General features: G+C 44.8%; 1 protein-coding gene across 1 annotated transcript in view; it reads right to left on the bottom strand.

The window, feature by feature from the left end:
- Positions 1-807: 807 nt before the first annotated feature.
- GOT1 (glutamic-oxaloacetic transaminase 1) overlaps positions 808-18,396 on the bottom strand; it is a 118,525-nt gene continuing 100,936 nt past the window's right edge. Inside the window, exon 9 of the mRNA XM_029610100.1 lies at positions 808-1,487. Within this exon, the coding sequence (XP_029465960.1) occupies positions 1,348-1,487 (140 nt within the window). The 3' untranslated portion in view covers positions 808-1,347. The remainder of the gene's footprint in view (positions 1,488-18,396) is intronic.

Raw genomic sequence — 18,396 nt, 5'->3', positions numbered from 1 at the left:
TGCATGCAGTTTTGGGGAAAAATATTGAACGATATATCTGTGATAGGAATTTATTGCACGATAAATGCTATTTTTTGTGCCTTAGTAAATCTACACCTAAGGTGGATAAGTAGCTCCATCCCAGAATGTCCTTGTCCCGCCTCCTCACTTATCTGGCTGTTTAACCAGATACACAAATAAGTGGCAGCTGCTGAACGTAGCCAACTATTCAGACAGCGTCATTTAGCCAGCTAAGTGGTGCTAAACATTGACCCAGATTCTAAAAATAAACTTAATATATTAAGATATTAATCATTCATATATCTTAAGGACATCAGAATGAAAACGTTCTGTGAGATCAGCATGGTGAGCTCTTCTGCCACCTGCAGGTCTGTGAGAGAAGGGCAACACAGTAACTAATGTGAACTCATTCACAAATCTAATACCACTTATTTTCCAGAAAAATGTAAAACCTTAGGTTCATGAGAAAGGAAAAATATTATTAATTCCTATCAGTAGATACCAATTAAGATTTGCCATACTGTTTAGTGGAATAGAGTTGTCATCCTATATTTTTTCCTCATCCCATTTCCTTCCTAAGAGGGTCTTTGATTTCATTTTACTGATAATTTGGCTGTCTTAGGAAGGTCCTTTTCTTATTAGTTCCCACTGTAAGTTTTATAGTAATTTCCCTTATGGTTTGTTTGTTAATTTTCCAATATATTCTATCAGAGTCAAGCACTGATTGAACTGGCATATCACAAATTGGCCATCAAACAACAAAGTGCCCGGACAGAAAACTGCAAAATAATTATGACATGTAGGAAATATTGATTCAACAGACATATATTTTGTGTATGATATATTGGAACATTATTGAACAGGAGACGGGTTTCATAATCATAATTTATGCTAGTATTACATGCCAGTGAATTGCATTTAGCAGTTTGCATTAGGAAGGAAACCATAGGACTTTGCTGAACTATCCAAGTTATTGATATTTTTGGTGTTTTATTACAACCCAGCATTGACCTTGAGGTAATTAGGGTAGATCAAGCCATTTAACATTCCCACACGCATGAAAACAGAAATCAATATTTATGAATGTTTGTACAGAAGGGGGCGCTAAAATCTTGGGATATCAGCTAAATGTACTTATGGCACCACTTAATGCTTTCTTACATTGCAAACATTATTCAGAGAGGACAGCTTACTTAAATCCCTTACAAAGTTTCTTGGTTACTATTTCTGTACACTTTATACCTAAGAGAATACATGATAATGTGTCATGACCAGAAAGAAATATGTTTGCACAATGCATGGTACAAATGAAGTACTATTTAAACATAATTTAGTTTGTCATTTTGTTCAATGAATTTTGGTGACAGCTTCATAAATGGATCCAGCCACATAGTCCAGGTTCTTGGTAGTTAGCCCACACATATTAATCCGGCCACTGGCCATCAGGTAGATGTGCTTCTCTTTAATGAGGTACTCAACTTGCTTGGCTAGAAAACAGAAAATAGAAGTTGAAGTGGCTTGAGGGCCCATGTATTCTCTGAAGGAATTCTCATGATTATACAAACATATATGATCACACTATTTCTACCTGAACCTCTCTCCTTCATACCAGTTCTTTTAATTACAAAAAGGATGATCTGTTAAATTTAGCCCCTGTAGGTCAAATTATCCAAATATAGCATTTTCAATCTAAAACACTCCCATAGCACAAAAATGCCATCTGAACATATATATTAAGGAGATACTAATTCTAATCTAATTTACAGCACACAGTATAGAAAATGGATGTACGAGCTCAGAATTACAGAAGTGCTAGTTTCAAAACCAGACTAATCATAGGGAATGGGGTAAATGCATGGTAAAAAAGCTCTTGCCTTAGGAATGCTGTCAGTAAACATTTTTTTTATTTGCTCTTTAATCATGTTTAAGAATCTCATGACTATGGCAGAAACAGCAGAAATGTAAGATTTCATCTTAGTAAAATGTAAATACGTTGCATGGAAATGGCTGAGGCTCCAATAATAGAAAGTCCTTCTACAGTCCATCTAAGGAGAGATGATTCTCTGATGAAAAGTAGGATGTAAGTCACAGGTGGAGTGATGTCATCCAATGGAGCCTGACCAGTGAGGATTACCACAAAACTTCTAGAACCTACTCCCTCCCCCCACCAAAAAAAGAAAAAAAAAATCTAGACAGTGCCCATCCATGAGATCCTGCAGGAGATAGAAATAAGAATGTGGGTGAAACCCCTCTCTCCAGTTTAAAAGCAGATACAGTCTATCATGTTCAGAAAGCTCCCAGATTCCACTCTCAAAAGAAGTCTAGAACATACTCCTTGGTACCCCTGGGGAAGAAATTCCAGACTCTATACCTCATTAGGTGGAAGGTTTATCAGGGAGCTAGGCTCAATGCCCATACAGCATCCTACCAGCTGGAAACATACTGAAAGAGGTGAAGGGCGTATCAGAGCATCTCTTTCAGAAGACACATATCACCCTAGAATTATTGGACAAGAAAATGTAAAGCACATGGTCCATTCAACCAACGATGTTATTGAGAAGGCAGTAGGCATTTGCAGACTTGCATGGCTACAAGCTTCAAACATCAGACAAGATGTCCAGGAAAGACTTGCAGATGAGCCATGCAATACAAAGAATCTAGAGATAATGTCAAGGAAACAGTAGTTCAAATTAAAGACCACTTTGCTACGCTTCAGACCCTCTTCACTGCCACTCCAGACCCACCCTTCACATCTACAAGGTATCCGAGTGGAGCACCAAGGAGATCCTTCTATTCTCCAAAGAGGCATTTTCCTCCACCTCCTCATGCTCAACAACGGCAGGAAGCTTGCACTCATTCCAGATAGAGAGCCTAAAAGCAATAGCTAGCATCCCAGCCAGAACAGGGATTTGATTGCACCAAAGAGATCATAGGATCACAGTATCAATGCCAGAACCTTCTTGTCAGGGGAAGGTTGAGGTTTTACATAAACTATTCACCCAGAATAACCTCCGGCACTTGGGTTCTCATCATAATAAGAGAAGGGTACAGATCACATCACTTTGAAACCCCACCAAAGTACCTATTAAGAAGCTTTTGGTTTGTTTTTCATCATCAGGAATTCTTAGAGGCCATTGCAGTCTAACTCATTCCAACAGGAGAAAAAGGGTGGGCATTTCTTTTCCAAATGCTTCCTGATTCCAAAGAAAACAGGGGTCTCTGACCTATCCTATATCTAAGGGCTTTGAACAGATTCCTAATAAAGGAAAGCTCAAAATGAATTATCTGGGCAATTTGATTCCCTTCATAGAAAAATGGGATTGGCTATGTTCTCTCAATCTTAAAGATGTTCATACCCACAGAGATATTTCGAAGTCACAGGAAATATCTCAGATTTGTAATAGGGGAAATCCCACATTCAATATTACATACTGCCAATTGGCCTAGCATCACTACCTCACATGTTCACAAAATATCTTGCAGTGGTCAATGTGCATCTATGCACATTGCGGGTGCACGTATTTACCTACCTGGTCAATTTGATCAAAAGCACATTTCAAGGAGATGCCGAAGAATTGGTGAGCAAAACCATTCAGGTAATGGAATTGCTAGGGTTCATCATAAATTAGCCCAAATGTCAATTGAGCCCATCATCTCAACTGGAATTTAAAGAACTCTGCTAGACATGTCTCAGACAAAAGCCTTTCTTCCACAAGAATGGATTATCACATTGATGTCCACAATGGAAGAAATAGAACAGTCAATAGCCATCAACATAGAACATGTGCAGAATATTGGGCCATATAGCATAAACAATGCATGTAATACCTTTGACATACCTCCACATAAGACATGCCCAATGAACCCTATGATCACAGTGGATTCAGGATCTTCCAGACAGCCTCCAAATTATCCAGCAACTCAAGGACTCTGTTCTGGTGGCTGATTCAGTCAAATCTAGCAAAAGAAATCTACTTCCAAATTCCTCCAACTCTAAATTATCCTAACCATAGATGTTTCTAATCTAGCCCGGGTCTGCTCAGTGAAAATTTCTTCAGATAAATATACTAAAGCTAAGGGCAATATAGTATATTCTAAAGACTTTCAGAGATCAGTTGGCCAACAAAATTGTTCTCATCCATACAATCAGGTAGTAATTTTCAAAATGAAAAAGTAGGGAAGCAGAGGATCATATATTCTGTGTCAGGGCCATCTCTCAAGGAATAGCCTTAAGGACCACATACCAGGCAGGCAAGGGGAATGTCCTGGCATCATACATAATCCCTGGATAAGGAAGTAGCAAACCAGATATTCCATGAATGGGGAATACCCATGGTAGATCTATCTGGATCTCCTCTGAAGAGAAGGTTCACTAACTTCTGCTTCAGAAGAGGAACAAAAGGCAAACTAGCCTTAAATGCCTTCTACTTGATTGGGAAGAGGTCTTCTGTATGCTTATTCTCCAATTCCTTTAGTGGCACAAATCTTGCTAAAACTAAGAAGTGACTGGGGGACAATGATTCACATAGACTCCTATTGGCCAAGGCAGATTTGGTTTCTTCACCAGTTGTTATTCATCAGGGAACCATTCAGGTTTGGTAATCCTTCAAATCCCAGCACTCAGACCCAGGGAATACTGCATCTTCTCACAGGACAAGCAGGATGGTTGTCCTCACAAATGGGTGACATCGAGGATGGAGCCCAACCACGGAAAAACTTCTGTCAAAGTTTCTGGAACTTTGACTGGCCCCTACTGGGCATGCCCAGCACAGCACCAACCCTGCAGCCAGCAGGGGTCCCCCTTCAGTCTTCTTTTTTCCGCGCAGCAGCTGCCACGCGGTGAAGGAGCTCTTACCACATTCCTGACAGGAAATTCTTCTCGAACTTCTTTGAAGTTAAATACGCCCCACAGGGGTCCCCCCTCTATCTACATTTAGTCCGCGGTGTTTCAGTAAGTTTTTTGCCGTTTTTCGCCGGCTACCGTCAAGTTTCGCCTTCACGGCCTGCTGGCCGTCGACCGTCCCGCGGCTAAATTTTTGGTCAATGGCCATGGCGTTGGGGTTCCGTCGGTGCCCGGATTGTACGCGCACCATGTCTACACAGACCCTCACAGAGTCTGCGTATTATGTTTGGGAAGTGAGCATGATGTCCTGACTTGCACCAAATGTGCCCTTATGACACCAAAAGGTTGCAAAGCCAGAATGGAGAAGATGGGACTCCTTTTCCATGCTCACACTCAGACGCCGTCCATCGCATCGACGTCCTCTGAACCGGCACCGACGAAGTCCTTCCATCGTCGGCAACCTCCCAGTGACAGTCTGCCATAAATGTCTCCACGGCCATCGACCCCCATCCCTTCCCCCGAGGATCGTGGGGATCAGAGGGAGAAGCATCGTCATCGACATCGCAAGTCTCGGATCATCGAGGAATCGAAGTCTTCGACCTCGGTACCGTCAGAGCCACCACCAAAGAAGTCTTGATCAGAAGCGGCACCGTCCACTTCTGTTTCTGAGACATTGAGGCAACCCTCACCCCATCGGGGTTTGGGAGCCGCGATTCCACCGGTGACTGTGGTCCCTCCGGCTCAGCCTCAGCCTCCCTCTTCTGCGGAGCCGGGTATTGTTACCCCAGGTCTCCGGGAAGAACTGGACCGGCTGGTCCAGGAGGCCATCGATAAGGCGATGCAACGGTTCCAGACTCCTTCGGCACCGACTCTGCCACCGAGAGTGGAACCAGTCATCGACCCAATTCCAGCAGCGCTGGCAACGCTGCTCGCACGGATGGAAGCGCTCGTGACCGCCCTTCCACTGGTAATACCTGGGTCACCGACAGCACCGGTGCGCTCCCCGATGCCAACTTCATCGGGTACAGAAACACTGTATCGAATTCCTCCTTCGGGAGTAGTTCCATCGGTGCCATGTCGTCCCTCGCCACCGATACATTCCTCCGGGGCGATACGTACATCAGCTCCATCGATGCCTTCGATGCCGGCACCGATGCCTCCAAGAGGATTTTCGATGCCCCCGGTGATTTCTTCGGGTTTCTCGGAGCCTCAACCGGGTCCTTCAGGTATCCAACCCCCTCGGGGTCCTACAGGTCAACAACCTGATCCTTATGACACCTGGGGTGATAATTCTTCTACGGATACAGATGATTTACCTTCACTACCCTCTCCTGCTGAAAGCAGAAAGCGTTCTCCTCTCGAGGACCTCTCTTTCACAAATTTTGTGAAGGAAATGTCAGAATTGGTCCCTTTTCAGCTTCAATCGAAGCAAGATGACAGGCACCAAATGATGGAATTACTCCAATTTTTGGATGCCCCAAAAGTCATCACTTCCATTCCAATTCATCAGGTTTTTCTGGACCTTCTAAAAAAGAATTGGGAAACTCCTGGATCTGTTGCTCCAGTAAATAAAAAAGTGGACTCTACTTACCTCGTACAGTCAGCACCTGGCTTTCAAAAACCTCAGCTAGACCACCACTCTGTTGTGGTGGAGTCAGCACAAAAGAAAGCTAAAAGAATGAAGCCATACTCATCCATACCTCCCACTAAGGAGAGTAAGTTCCTAGATAGTATAGGCAGAAAAGTTTACCAAGGGGCCATGCTTATTTCTAAAATAGCTGCTTATCAGCTATACATGACCCAATATAACAGGGTCATTTTTAAGCAGATACAAGAATTTTCAGATACCTTACCAGAACAATTCCAACAACAGCTTCAAACCCTAGTGCTTAAAGGGTTTGAAGCCGGAAAGCATGAAATACGAACATCTTATGACATATTCGATGCTTCCACTAGACTGTCTGCTACAGCCATCTCGGCAAGGCGCTGGGCTTGGCTTAAGTCTTCTGACCTTCGCCCGGAGGTTCAGGACAGGCTCTCCAACCTGCCCTGTTTAGGGGATAATTTGTTTGGTGAGCAAATTCAACAAATAGTTGCTGAATTAAAGGATCATCATGAGACCCTTTTACAGCTCTCATCGATTCCTTCTGACTTCCCTTCTAAACAACCATTTAAGAAGGAACCTAAAAAGTCATTCTTCCGTCCACGGAAGTATTATCCCCCACACACCAAGTCCAGGTCAACGAGGCCGTATAAAAAGCCTCAGCCTCGCCAACCTCGAAAGCAAAAACCCACACCAGCTCCGCAACCAGGTCCTGCGTCGGGGTTTTGACTTTCAATTAGAGAGCAGATGCCTAATCCCTCTTCCAAACATACCAGTAGGAGGTCGACTAAGCCACTTTACAGAAAAATGGCATCACATCACTACAGATCATTGGGTGCTAGCGATAATTGCACAGGGTTACCATCTAAACTTTCTAACTCTTCCTGCGGACTCTCCGCCTCTACAAGCGTGGAGACTTACCGACCACTCTGTTCTTCTAGAGCAGGAAGTATCTCTTCTCCTCCAGTCCAACGCTATAGAACCCGTTCCTCTTTCCCAACAAGGACTGGGGTTCTATTCCAGGTACTTTCTGATCCCAAAAAAGTCAGGAGGACTTCGACCAATCCTGGACTTGCGGGCCCTCAACAAGTACCTTCACAGAGAAAAGTTCAAGATGGTAACCCTGGGCTCGCTTCTCCCTCTGCTACAAAGAGAGGACTGGCTCTGCTCTCTAGACCTCAAAGACGCTTATACCCACATTGCGATAACTCAGTCTCATCGCAAATACCTCCGATTTCTAGTAGGCCAACACCACTATCAATACAGAGTGCTCCCATTTGGTCTAGCATCCGCACCGCGAGTTTTCACCAAATGTCTCGTAGTGGTTGCAGCGTTCCTCAGGAAGGAAGGCGTCCATGTATACCCCTACTTGGACGACTGGTTGATCAGGGCCCCAACCCAGCAAATTGCTAGGTCCTCCCTGACCCTGACAATTCGAACTCTAATTTCTCTGGGATTTCTTGTCAACTACGAGAAATCCTACTTTCTCCCATCTCAAACCTTATCCTTCATTGGAGCAGACTTTGACACCTTACAGGCAAAAGCCTTCCTTCCTCATCAACGTGTCCAAACCCTTGTGTCTCTAGCTTGCCAATTGCAGTCTCAACCCACAGCAACAGCTCGCTAATTCCTCATTCTGTTGGGACACATGGCCTCTTCAGTTTATGTGACTCCAATGGCCCGTCTAGCCATGAGAGTCATGCAGTGGACTCTGAAATCACAATGGATACAAGCCACACAGCCTCTGTCGACCGTTGTTCGCATCACCCATGCACTCCGTCTGTCTCTTGCCTGGTGGACAAATCAATCCAACCTCCTCCAAGGCTTGCCCTTTCATCCACCAGATCCTCAAATAATTCTCACCACAGACGCCTCCAACGTCGGCTGGGGAGCCCATGTAAACAATTTACAAACTCGGGGGAGCGAGAGAGAGGTGAGAGGAACACGAAAAGCCTTGCCTGCTGCCAATTTGGAGAGAGGAGAACACCTGCGATACAGCGCGACCGATTGGCTGACGTCATCACTGCAGGACCGCGGGAACTTCAAAAACCCGCGGCTGAGCGGCGCGCAGCAGACGCCGGCGTGCGGCTTTGACCGGCTTCGACCGCCACAGACTGCCTCTGTCTGCTTTGAGTTTCCTTGGCTGATTCTGCCGCAACAGGTAACTTTTGTGAATTTCTATGGGTAAAAAGCGTAAGGCTAGAGTCTACACCTCCTCTCTAGCCCCAAACAATATTGGGCCTATGAATGCCCACGTCAATAGGAAAGTGCCACAAATGGACTGCGAGAGTGCCACTCTTGAAGTGTCCCTGAGTCCAGGCAACGGCCCAATTACACCTCCACAACCTCTAGGAACTTCAAAAGTGGAAGGTTCTATTGAGGACAGTCAAGCAAGTGCGAATAGGGAAGAAGGAAACTCCCTTCTTCCAGAAAGCCCTTCGGAGGGAACATCTCAAAGAACTGAAGATAGACCTACACTAGGAGCTCCTTGTAAGATTCTGCTGAGCCCCAAAGAGCCAACAGATATTACGTTAAGAGATCTGTGGAGGATGTTAGTCAGACTAGACTCTAATGTCTCAAATGTGAATGAATCTCTTACTTCGCTAGTAAATGTGAATAAGTCCTCAATTGAAGAACAGGGGAAAAAATTGTTTGAATTGGAATCTGTTGTGAAATCTATGTCTAATAAGGTGCAAAATATCCAAAATGCTGAAAATATGCATATTGTAGATAGTCTATCATTGCATTCAGAAATTGAAAATATAGAAAATATGTTGCGTATTAAAAATCTACGGTTAGTTAACTTCCCAAAAACGAGGTTATTATCACCATACGAGATGTTTAGGAAGTTTCTGATAAAAAACCTTGCCTATGAGACAGATAAGATTCCAATTATATCTAAGATCTTCTATTTCCCCATTCAGAATAGAACTCCACTAGTTGGAGATCTAGAGAAAAGTCCAGGGATTTCTTCTTTTTTAGAGGAATCTCTGGATATTATAAATAAACGAGCGACTTTATTTGTTTCCTTCTCTCTTGAGAAAGAGAAGGATCAGGTATTAGAAAAGTTTTTCAGGAACAAGGAATGCTCCTTTTGTGGGCAAAGAGTATACATATTTCCAGATGTCTCGAGGCCTACCCAGGCACGTCGAAGACAGTTTCTTACCCTGAAAAGTAAGGTCCTAGAGATTGGGGCTACATTTTATTTAAAATTTCCCTCAAAATGTTATATTACTTTTCAGGGAAATAAATTTATTTTCTCAGACCCCACACATTTGGAGACATTCCTTGTAGATAAATCTGAGACAAAATGAGTATAGCAACATCTTAATTAAGGCCTAAGTAAATCCATTGACATCCTCTCGCCTTTTTGAATTATTGTTAGGTTATATGATATATAGTTTCACTCCCCCTTTTATAAGTTCTTGTTCAACATTTGTTTGATTTCCAGAAATTGATATAGGAGATATAGTATTGGATGTTGTATAACAAGATTTCCCTTTTATTTTGAGATTATGGTAAATGCATACAAAAATTTTCAATAAAGAGCAGGAATTAAAAGAAAAAAAAAAAAAAAACCAATTTACAAACTCAAGGATTCTGGTCTCTAGAGGAAGCCAAACACCTCTAGATTATGTGATTTGAGTGATCAAATCACATAATCTTGATTCAGACGGACAATCAGGTGGCCATGTGGTACATCAACAAGCAGGGAGGCACAGGCTCCTTCCTTCTCTGTCAGGAAACTGCGCAGATTTGGGCAGAAGCCCTCTCCCGTTCCATGTACCTCAGGGCCACCTACTTGCCGGGGGTACAAAATGTCTTGGCAGACTGGCTGAGCCGTGTCTTCCAACCACACGAGTGGTCACTCAATCCCTTGGTAACGACCTCTCTTTTCTAGCAATGGGGTTATCCACACATAGACCTCTTTGCGTCCCCTCAGAACCACAAAGTGGCCAATTACTGCTCCCTCATTCGGACTCAGCACTCTCGGCCCAGGGATGCATTCTCCCTCCCGTGGTCAACCAGTCTGCTTTATGCATTCCCTCCACTTCCTCTTCTGTTGAAGACTCTTGTGAAGCTACGTCAGGACAAGGGAACCATGATCCTGATCGCACCTCACTGGCCACGCCAAGTGTGGTTTCCCATACTCCAGGATCTCTCCATCCGCAGGCACATTCCCTTGGGAAAGGACCCGCATCTGATCACTCAAAACAATGGATTCCTCCTCCATCCCAATCTCCAAGCCTTGTCCCTGACGGCATGGATGTTGAAAGGTTAGTCCTTCAACCACTTAACCTATCGGATTCAGTTTCTCGTGTCCTCATCGCTTCACGAAAGCCTTCCACAAGAAAATCTTACTCCTATAAATGGAAAAGGTACACATCATGGTGCACTTCTCAGTCCCTTGATCCCCTTTCCTGTCCAATTCCTAAATTTTTGGACTATCTTTGGCATTTGTCAGAATCTGGTCTAAAGACCTCTTCCATTAGGATGCATGTCAGTGTGGTAGACGCCTTCCATAAAGGTATCGGGGGTGTCCCTATTTCAGTACAACCCCTTGTAACACGCTTTCTCAAAGGCTTGCTCCATTTGAAGCCACCTTTACGTCCTCCGGCCCCATCTTGGGACCTTAATCTGGTTCTTGGTTGCCTTATGAAACCACCCTTCGAACCTCTTCACTCCTGTGACCTTAAATATCTTTTGGCTATCACTTCAGCTCGCAGGGTTAGTGAGTTACAGGCCCTAGTTACCTACCCGCCTTACACTAAACTCCTGCAGGACCAGGCGGTACTCCGCACTCACCCTAAATTCTTACCTAAGGTAGTTTCGGAGTTTCATATTAATCAATCCATCATACTACCTATTTTCTTTCCCAGGCCCCACTCCAACTCCGGGGAACAGACTCTGCATACCCTCGACTGTAAACATGCTCTAGCTTTCTATCTAGACCGTACAGTTACCCACAGAAAGAGCACTCAATTATTCATCTCTTTCCATCCTAACAAGTTAGGGCAGCCTGTGGGTAAGCAGGCTCTTTCCTCCTGGTTGGCGGACTGCATCTCTTTCTGCTATCAGCAAGCTGGCATTCCCTTTCAAGACCGTGTTAAGGCACACTCTGTGAGGGCCATGGCGACTTCAGTAGCTCACCTTCGATCGGTGCCGCTTCCTGACATCTGCAGGGCTGCTACCTGGAGTTCTCTCCATACATTTGCAGCCCACTACTGTTTGGACAAAGCTGGAAGACAGGATTCCATCTTCGGCCAATCTGTCTTGCATAACCTTTTTCCAACATGACGTACCAACACCCTTCCGCCTACCCGGTGGGGTGCGGATGTCCTCTACCAAATTCCACCCCAGTTGTTGTGCCTGTTACACGCCGTTGGGTATTTTTGGTGCACGTTCGGACATCCTCAGCTCGGTACTCACCCATTTGTGAGGACAACCATCCTGCTTGTCCTGTGAGAAAGCAAATGTTGCTTACCTGATGTAACAGGTGTTCTCACAGGACAGCAGGATGTTAGTCCTCACGAAACCCGCCCGCCGCCCCGTGGTGTTGGGTTTGTTTTCTTATTTTATTTTTTCGGCACTGCCTGTAGCTTTGAAACAAGACTGAAGGGGGACCCCTGCTGGCTGCAGGGTTGGTGCCATGCTGGGCATGCCCAGTAGGGGCCAGTCAAAGTTCCAGAAACTTTGACAGAAGTTTTTCCATGGTTGGGCTCCATCCTCGATGTCACCCATTTGTGAGGACTAACATCCTGCTGTCCTGTGAGAACACCTGTTACATCAGGTAAGCAACATTTGCTATCCCAACATTAGGACCCTAATCCTCAGAGCCTGGATGTTGAGGGGCTAACAAATTCCCTTAACCTATCTGAGGATGTGCCTTGGCTTCTTCTGGCAGACTGCAATTCTTTCTGTTATGCCCAGGCAGGTCTGACTATGGATAGGCATGTCAAGGCTCAGTGTTAGATGGCATCAGTAGTAGACCTGAGATCAGCCTCCATGAAAGAGGTTTTTAAGCCTTCAATATAGCGCTTGGTCCACACATTTACATCCTATTACTATTTAGATAAAAGTCTTCCAGCACAACAGTTGGTTTGGTCAAATAGAATCCAACCACGTTCCCACTAGAACCCATTCTTTTCAGACTGCCTCCACCAAAAAAATAAATAAATAAAGACAACAACAAAATTGCTTGTTGCTGCCCAAAAAATACTACCCATTGACAATGATTTTTTCTAATTGTATTCATTTTTTTTTTTCATTGGAGACATCCTATAGCCAGGGACTCCCTACCTGTGAGGAATACTACACCCTGCTTGTGCTCAGACACAGTGACAGTTGCTTACCTACAACAGGTGTATTCCAAGGACAACAGGGTATAAATCCTCTTAGAACCCAACCACCTGACCTTTGAATTGGATCACATATTCAGTATTAGCTATATTATGAACTAAGGGGGCCCTGCACAATATCTGTGATGAAAGACGGCATGCACATTCTCAGTGGAGCAAGTCAAAGCTTCTAGAAGCTTTGTGGTAATGTTCACTGGCCAGATTCCATCAGTTATCATCATCCCACCTGTGACAGTTTATACGCTGCTGTTCTCAAAGAACACCTATTACAGGTAAGCAACTTTTGGGGGTTTTTTGATTTATTTTTTTTTTTAAGAGATGTACACACAAAAATATTTTGGTTTGGTTCATTGTGTTCTTTGGTTTCAGTAGCTTATGCACATAAATGCTGTTTTACACATAAAACTGAATTTTATTTACCTAGGTTCTATTTACTCACATAAAATCAAATTTTGTGCAAATAAAACTACCGAAAAAAATGAATGCACAACCTTAATGATTTTGCAGATGCACTATAGGCTGCTAGTTTCCTTCCCTATTAATATGTGTGTCACTGAGCAAACTACTGTATATACTCGTGTATAAGTCAAGAAATTTATGCCAGAAAAAAAAGCACAAAAAAGCTGGCTCCATGGTGAGACTGCACCTTGAGTACCGTGTACAATTCTGGTCGCCACATCTCAAAAGAGATATAGTTGCAATAGGAAGGGCGACCAAAATGATAAAGGGGATGGAACAGCTCCCCTATGAGGAAAGGCTAAAGAGTTAGGGCTCTTCAGCTTGGAGAAGAGACGGCTGAGGGGGGTTATGATAGAGGTCTTTAAGATCATGAGAGGTCTTGAACGGGTAGATGTGAATCGGTTATTTACTCTTTCCAATAACAGAAGGACTAGGGGAAACTCCATAAAGTTAGCAAGTAGCACATTTAAAACTAATCAGAGAAAAATCTTTTTCACTCAATCCACAATTAAACTCTGGAATTTGTTGCCATTTTATGTGATTAGTGCAGTTAGTGTAGCTGGGTTTAAAAAAGAAGGTTTGGATAAGTTCTTGGAGGAGAAGTCCATTAACTGCTATTAATCAAGTTGACTTAGGAAATAGCCACTGCTATTACTAGCATCAGTAGCATGGGATATACAGTGTTTGGGTACTTGCCAGGTTCTTATGGCCTGGTTTGGCCTCTGTTGGAAACAGGATGCAGGGCTTGATGGATCCTTGGTCTGACCCAGTATGGCAATTTCTTATGTTCTTATGGCTCAACTTATATACGCGTATTACGGTATTTGTGAATAGCCTCCCACCCTCCCGACCCCCCAAAAAACTCACTGAGTCTGTGATAGTCCAGCGGGGAACCCGGAAGCAATCTCCCACTCCCAGGTCATTGGCTGCCAGTAAATCCTTCCCTCTCTTCCCCCTTCATGGCTGCCCTCCCTGTTCAATCTCTCCCCCCTCCCACCCCCCATGGCTGCCGCCCCTTTTCAATCCCTCCCAACCCCCCCCCCCCCCAAGCCTCACTGAAAGTCCTTGGTGGTCCAGTGGGGGAGCCCGGGAGCGCCGGCAGAATTTTGGTGCCAGCGCTATTTTGATTACTGGCAGTTGACAGACCGGGAGCGGGAGCTCGCTCCAAGGCCCCCCCATTGTACCCACAGGGACTTGGGAAGAGTCTTGGGGGGGGGGAGGAAATGTAGGTGGAAATGTTTGGGGTGGGGGGGGACGACTTTTTTTTTCTTCCTTGGGTAATTGTCAAAGTTTATGTTTGGGCATGCGTACGTGCATGGTTCACTTTGAAATTAGTGCAGAGACTGCCAGTAAGATGTACCCATAGACTTTACTCTTGAAATTACCCCCAAAGTGATTCATGGACCAGAAAGCATGTCCCCCCTTCTGTCTTCCCTGTACTTCTTGCAAGCTCCAGGTCGCTACATGAGGCTTTTTTTCAATCACCGCCTTGAGGTCAGTGAGACCAGCTCTGCTAGCAGGTAGTGGGTGACTCTTACATCTCCTTCCCCCACCCCTCACTTCCAAGTCAGTTGAGGAGGGGGTTCTGCCAAAGGCATTGGGCACCTCTTTCCTTCAGACGCTTCAGTTCACAGTTACTAGGGACAATGCCGTTGTGTTTTGTTTTTTTAAAAGACAGGGAAACAACAACATTTCTTTCACTTGCACCATCTTAATGCGCACTAAAACAGACAAAAAAAACAATGGAATAAACAAAAAGTACCTTCTCTACCCGCAAATGCTAAAGTCTTTTGCTGTTCTTTTGTGTTTTTCAATTTTTAATTCTTTAGGAGGTTTATTCCATTGACTAAATACAAACTTTATTTTGAGATCTTCTCTTTTGAGAAGCAGAGGGTTCTACTGCGTTTTTTTTTAGACTCCCTCCTAAATGTATTCTATTTATTTATTTAACACTTTTTAAATATACCGACATTCGTGAAGCACATCAGGCCGGTTTACAAAAAACTTAGAAAGGCGGAAAATAAAATGAACACGGTGGGGGAGGAGGGGAGCAGTCAAGAGGAGGGAGGAGAGAGGGGCAGGGGCGAGGAAAGTAGGAAGGATAGGGCAGCAGAGTGAGAAGAGAGAGGAACCATAAGTAGAAGTCTATATTTCGTTTTAACAGCTATTTTGATTTTTATTCTTATTCTATGTAATTTTTAGCTGTTATTCTTTTATGATCTATTGTATTTCTTGTATTTTAATTTTGTAAACCAGTGTGATGGTTAGTCTGAGTCATCGGTATATAAACAACAATAAACTAAACTAAACATAATAAACGAATTAATGAGAACAATATACAACAGTTTCTTAAAAATGCAATACACAGAATAGTTAAATTACATCATTTCGAAGATTCCTTCGAAATGATGAACTGTAAAGGAGGATAGGAGGAGTGCAGATGTGCATGAATCATTTTGAACGGTTTGTATCAGATTTACAACATGAACGTGGAGAAGAACACAATTTGGGAGGGAGGGGGTTAAGTCATTAATTCATTGTGTATCATCTGTCGTTATTGTTGCTCAATAGTTGGTCATAAGAACCAAGGGCGGATTCCCGCTGATGACCGGCCCGGGGATTCGCCGCCCCGGCTGGCCCCAGAGATACCAAGTGGTCTGCCGAATGCAGCTCTGTCACAGCCGTGCTCGGCAGACCAAGTAATTAGATCGACCGGCTCACCGGGGGATGCCCGATCCCCCGATGGGCCAATCTGCTCCTGATAACGGTCAAACTGGATCGGACCATAGGTCTGTCTAGCCCAGTATCCCATAACCAATGATGGCAAACAGCAGGTGCTTATGGCAAGGGCTTCCCAAGCTGTCCTGGTGATCTAACAGCCATTTTCTTAAGTTATTGGTTTGTTTCCTACTGTGATTTCACCATTTCATACGACCCTGAGTTTTTACCCTCGACTTATCCACGAGTGACAGATAAATCTTGATTTTGGGGCCCAAAAAATGTCCTCGACTTATACATGAGATAGCAAATGTTGCTTACCTGTAACAGGTGTTCTCACAGGACAGCAGGATGTTAGTCCTCACGTATGGGGGTGACATCACAGGATGGAGCCCAATCACGGAACACTTTTGTCAAAGTTTCTAGAACTTTGACTGGCCCCTACTGGGCATGCCCAGTATGGCACCAATCCTGCAGACAGCAGGGGTCCCTCTTCAGTCTTATGTAAAAGCTACAGGTAGTGCCGAAAAATAAAATAATAAAACGAACCCAACACCGCGGGGTAGCGGGCGGGTTTCGTGAGGACTAACATCCTGCTGTCCTGTGAGAACACCTGTTACAGGTAAGCAACATTTGCTTTCTCACAGGATAAGCAGGATGGTAGTCCTCACATATGGGTGAGTACCGAGCTGATGATGTCCGAACATGCTCCAAATGTAGCCAAAGGCATGCAACAGGCACAACAACTGGGGCAGAATTTGGTAGAGGGCATCCTGAACCCCACTGGACAGGCGGAAGGGTGTTGGTACGTCATGTCGTAAATAGGTTACGCAAGACAGACTGGCCGAAGATGGAATCTTGTCTTCCGGCTTTGTCTAAGCAATAGTGGGCTGTAAAAGTATGGAGAGATCTCCAAGTGGCAGCCCTGCAAATGTCAGGAAGCGGCACCGATCGTAGGTGTGCTACTGAAGTCGCCATGGCCCTCACAGAGTGTGCTTTAACACGGTCTTGCAGTGGAATGCCCGCTTGCTGATAGCAAAAGGATATGTAGCCCACTTGCCAGGAGGAGAGAGTCTGCTTACCCACAGGCTGCTCCAATTTGTTAGGATGGAAAGACACAAATAATTGAGTGCTCTTCCTGTGGGCAGCTGTACGGTCTAGGTAGAACGCTAGAGCCCGTTTGCAATCAAGGGTATGCAGAGCCTGCTCTCCTGGATTGGAATGGGGCCTGGAAAAGAAGGTAGGTAGTATAATTGAGACTACCTTAGGTAAGAATTTAGGGTGAGTGCGAAGTACCGCCCTGTCTTGCAGACGTTTAATGTAAGGCGGATAGGTAACTAGGGCCTGTAACTCACTAACTCTGCGAGCCGAAGTGATTGCCAAAAGGAAAATAATTTTCCATGTGAGAAAGCGAAGTTCACAGGATTGGAGAGGCTCAAATGGTGGTTTCATGAGCCGACCCAAAAAAAGGTTAAGGTCCCAAGAAGGGGCCGGAGGACGCAGTGGAGGCTTAAGGTGAAGCAAGCCCTTCAAGAAGCATGTTACAAGGGGTTGTACTGAGATAGGGACACCCCCGATACCTTTATGGAAGGTGGCTACCGCACTGACATGCATTCTAATGGAGGAAGTTTTAAGACCTGACTCTGACAAGTGCCAGAGGTAGTCTAGAAACTTCGGGATTGGACAGTTAAAGGGATCAAGGGCCTGAGAAGAGCACCATGACGTGAACCTGTTCCATTTTCTCGTGGAAGTCTTCCGTGAAGCAATCAAGACACGGGAGATTGGACCAGAAAGGTTAAGCGGTTGAAGGATTAACCTTTCAACATCCATGCTGTCAGGGACAGGGCCTGAAGATTGGGATGGCGAAGGCATCCGTCGTTTTGAGTGATTAGAAGTGGGTCTGTTCCCAGAGGAATGTGCCTGCGAATGGAAAGATCCTGAAGAACTGGAAACCACACTTGGCGGGGCCAGTGGGGTGCTATCACGATCATGGTTCCCTTGTCCTGACGTAACTTTACAAGAGTCTTAGAGACAAGTGGAAGTGGAGGGAATGCGTATAGGAGAGCGGTTGACCATGATAGGGAGAATGCGCCTCTTGGTGTATAACGTTGGCTGCGAGTGAGAGAGCAGAAATTGCCTACTTTGCGATTGTGGGGTGATACAGAGGTCTATTTGAGGCTAACCCCATTGTTGGAAGATGGAGTTCGCTACTGAGACCACTCATGCGGTTGGGCGTTGCGACTCAACTTGTCTGCCAGCACGTTGTCCACTCCCGGCAAGTAGGTGGCCCTGAGGTACATTGAGTGGGAGAGGGCTTCCGCCCATATCTGTGCAGCTGTGCAGCTTCCTGACACAGAAGGTAGGATCCTGTCCCTCCCTGCTTGTTGATGTACCACATGGCCACCTGGTTGTCC

The sequence above is a fragment of the Rhinatrema bivittatum genome, chromosome 7 (assembly GCF_901001135.1).
Source record: "Rhinatrema bivittatum chromosome 7, aRhiBiv1.1, whole genome shotgun sequence".
Taxonomy (NCBI): Eukaryota; Metazoa; Chordata; class Amphibia; order Gymnophiona; family Rhinatrematidae; genus Rhinatrema; species Rhinatrema bivittatum.
Note: the sequence above shows the minus strand (reverse complement) of the source record. Positions and strands in the feature narration are given on the sequence as shown.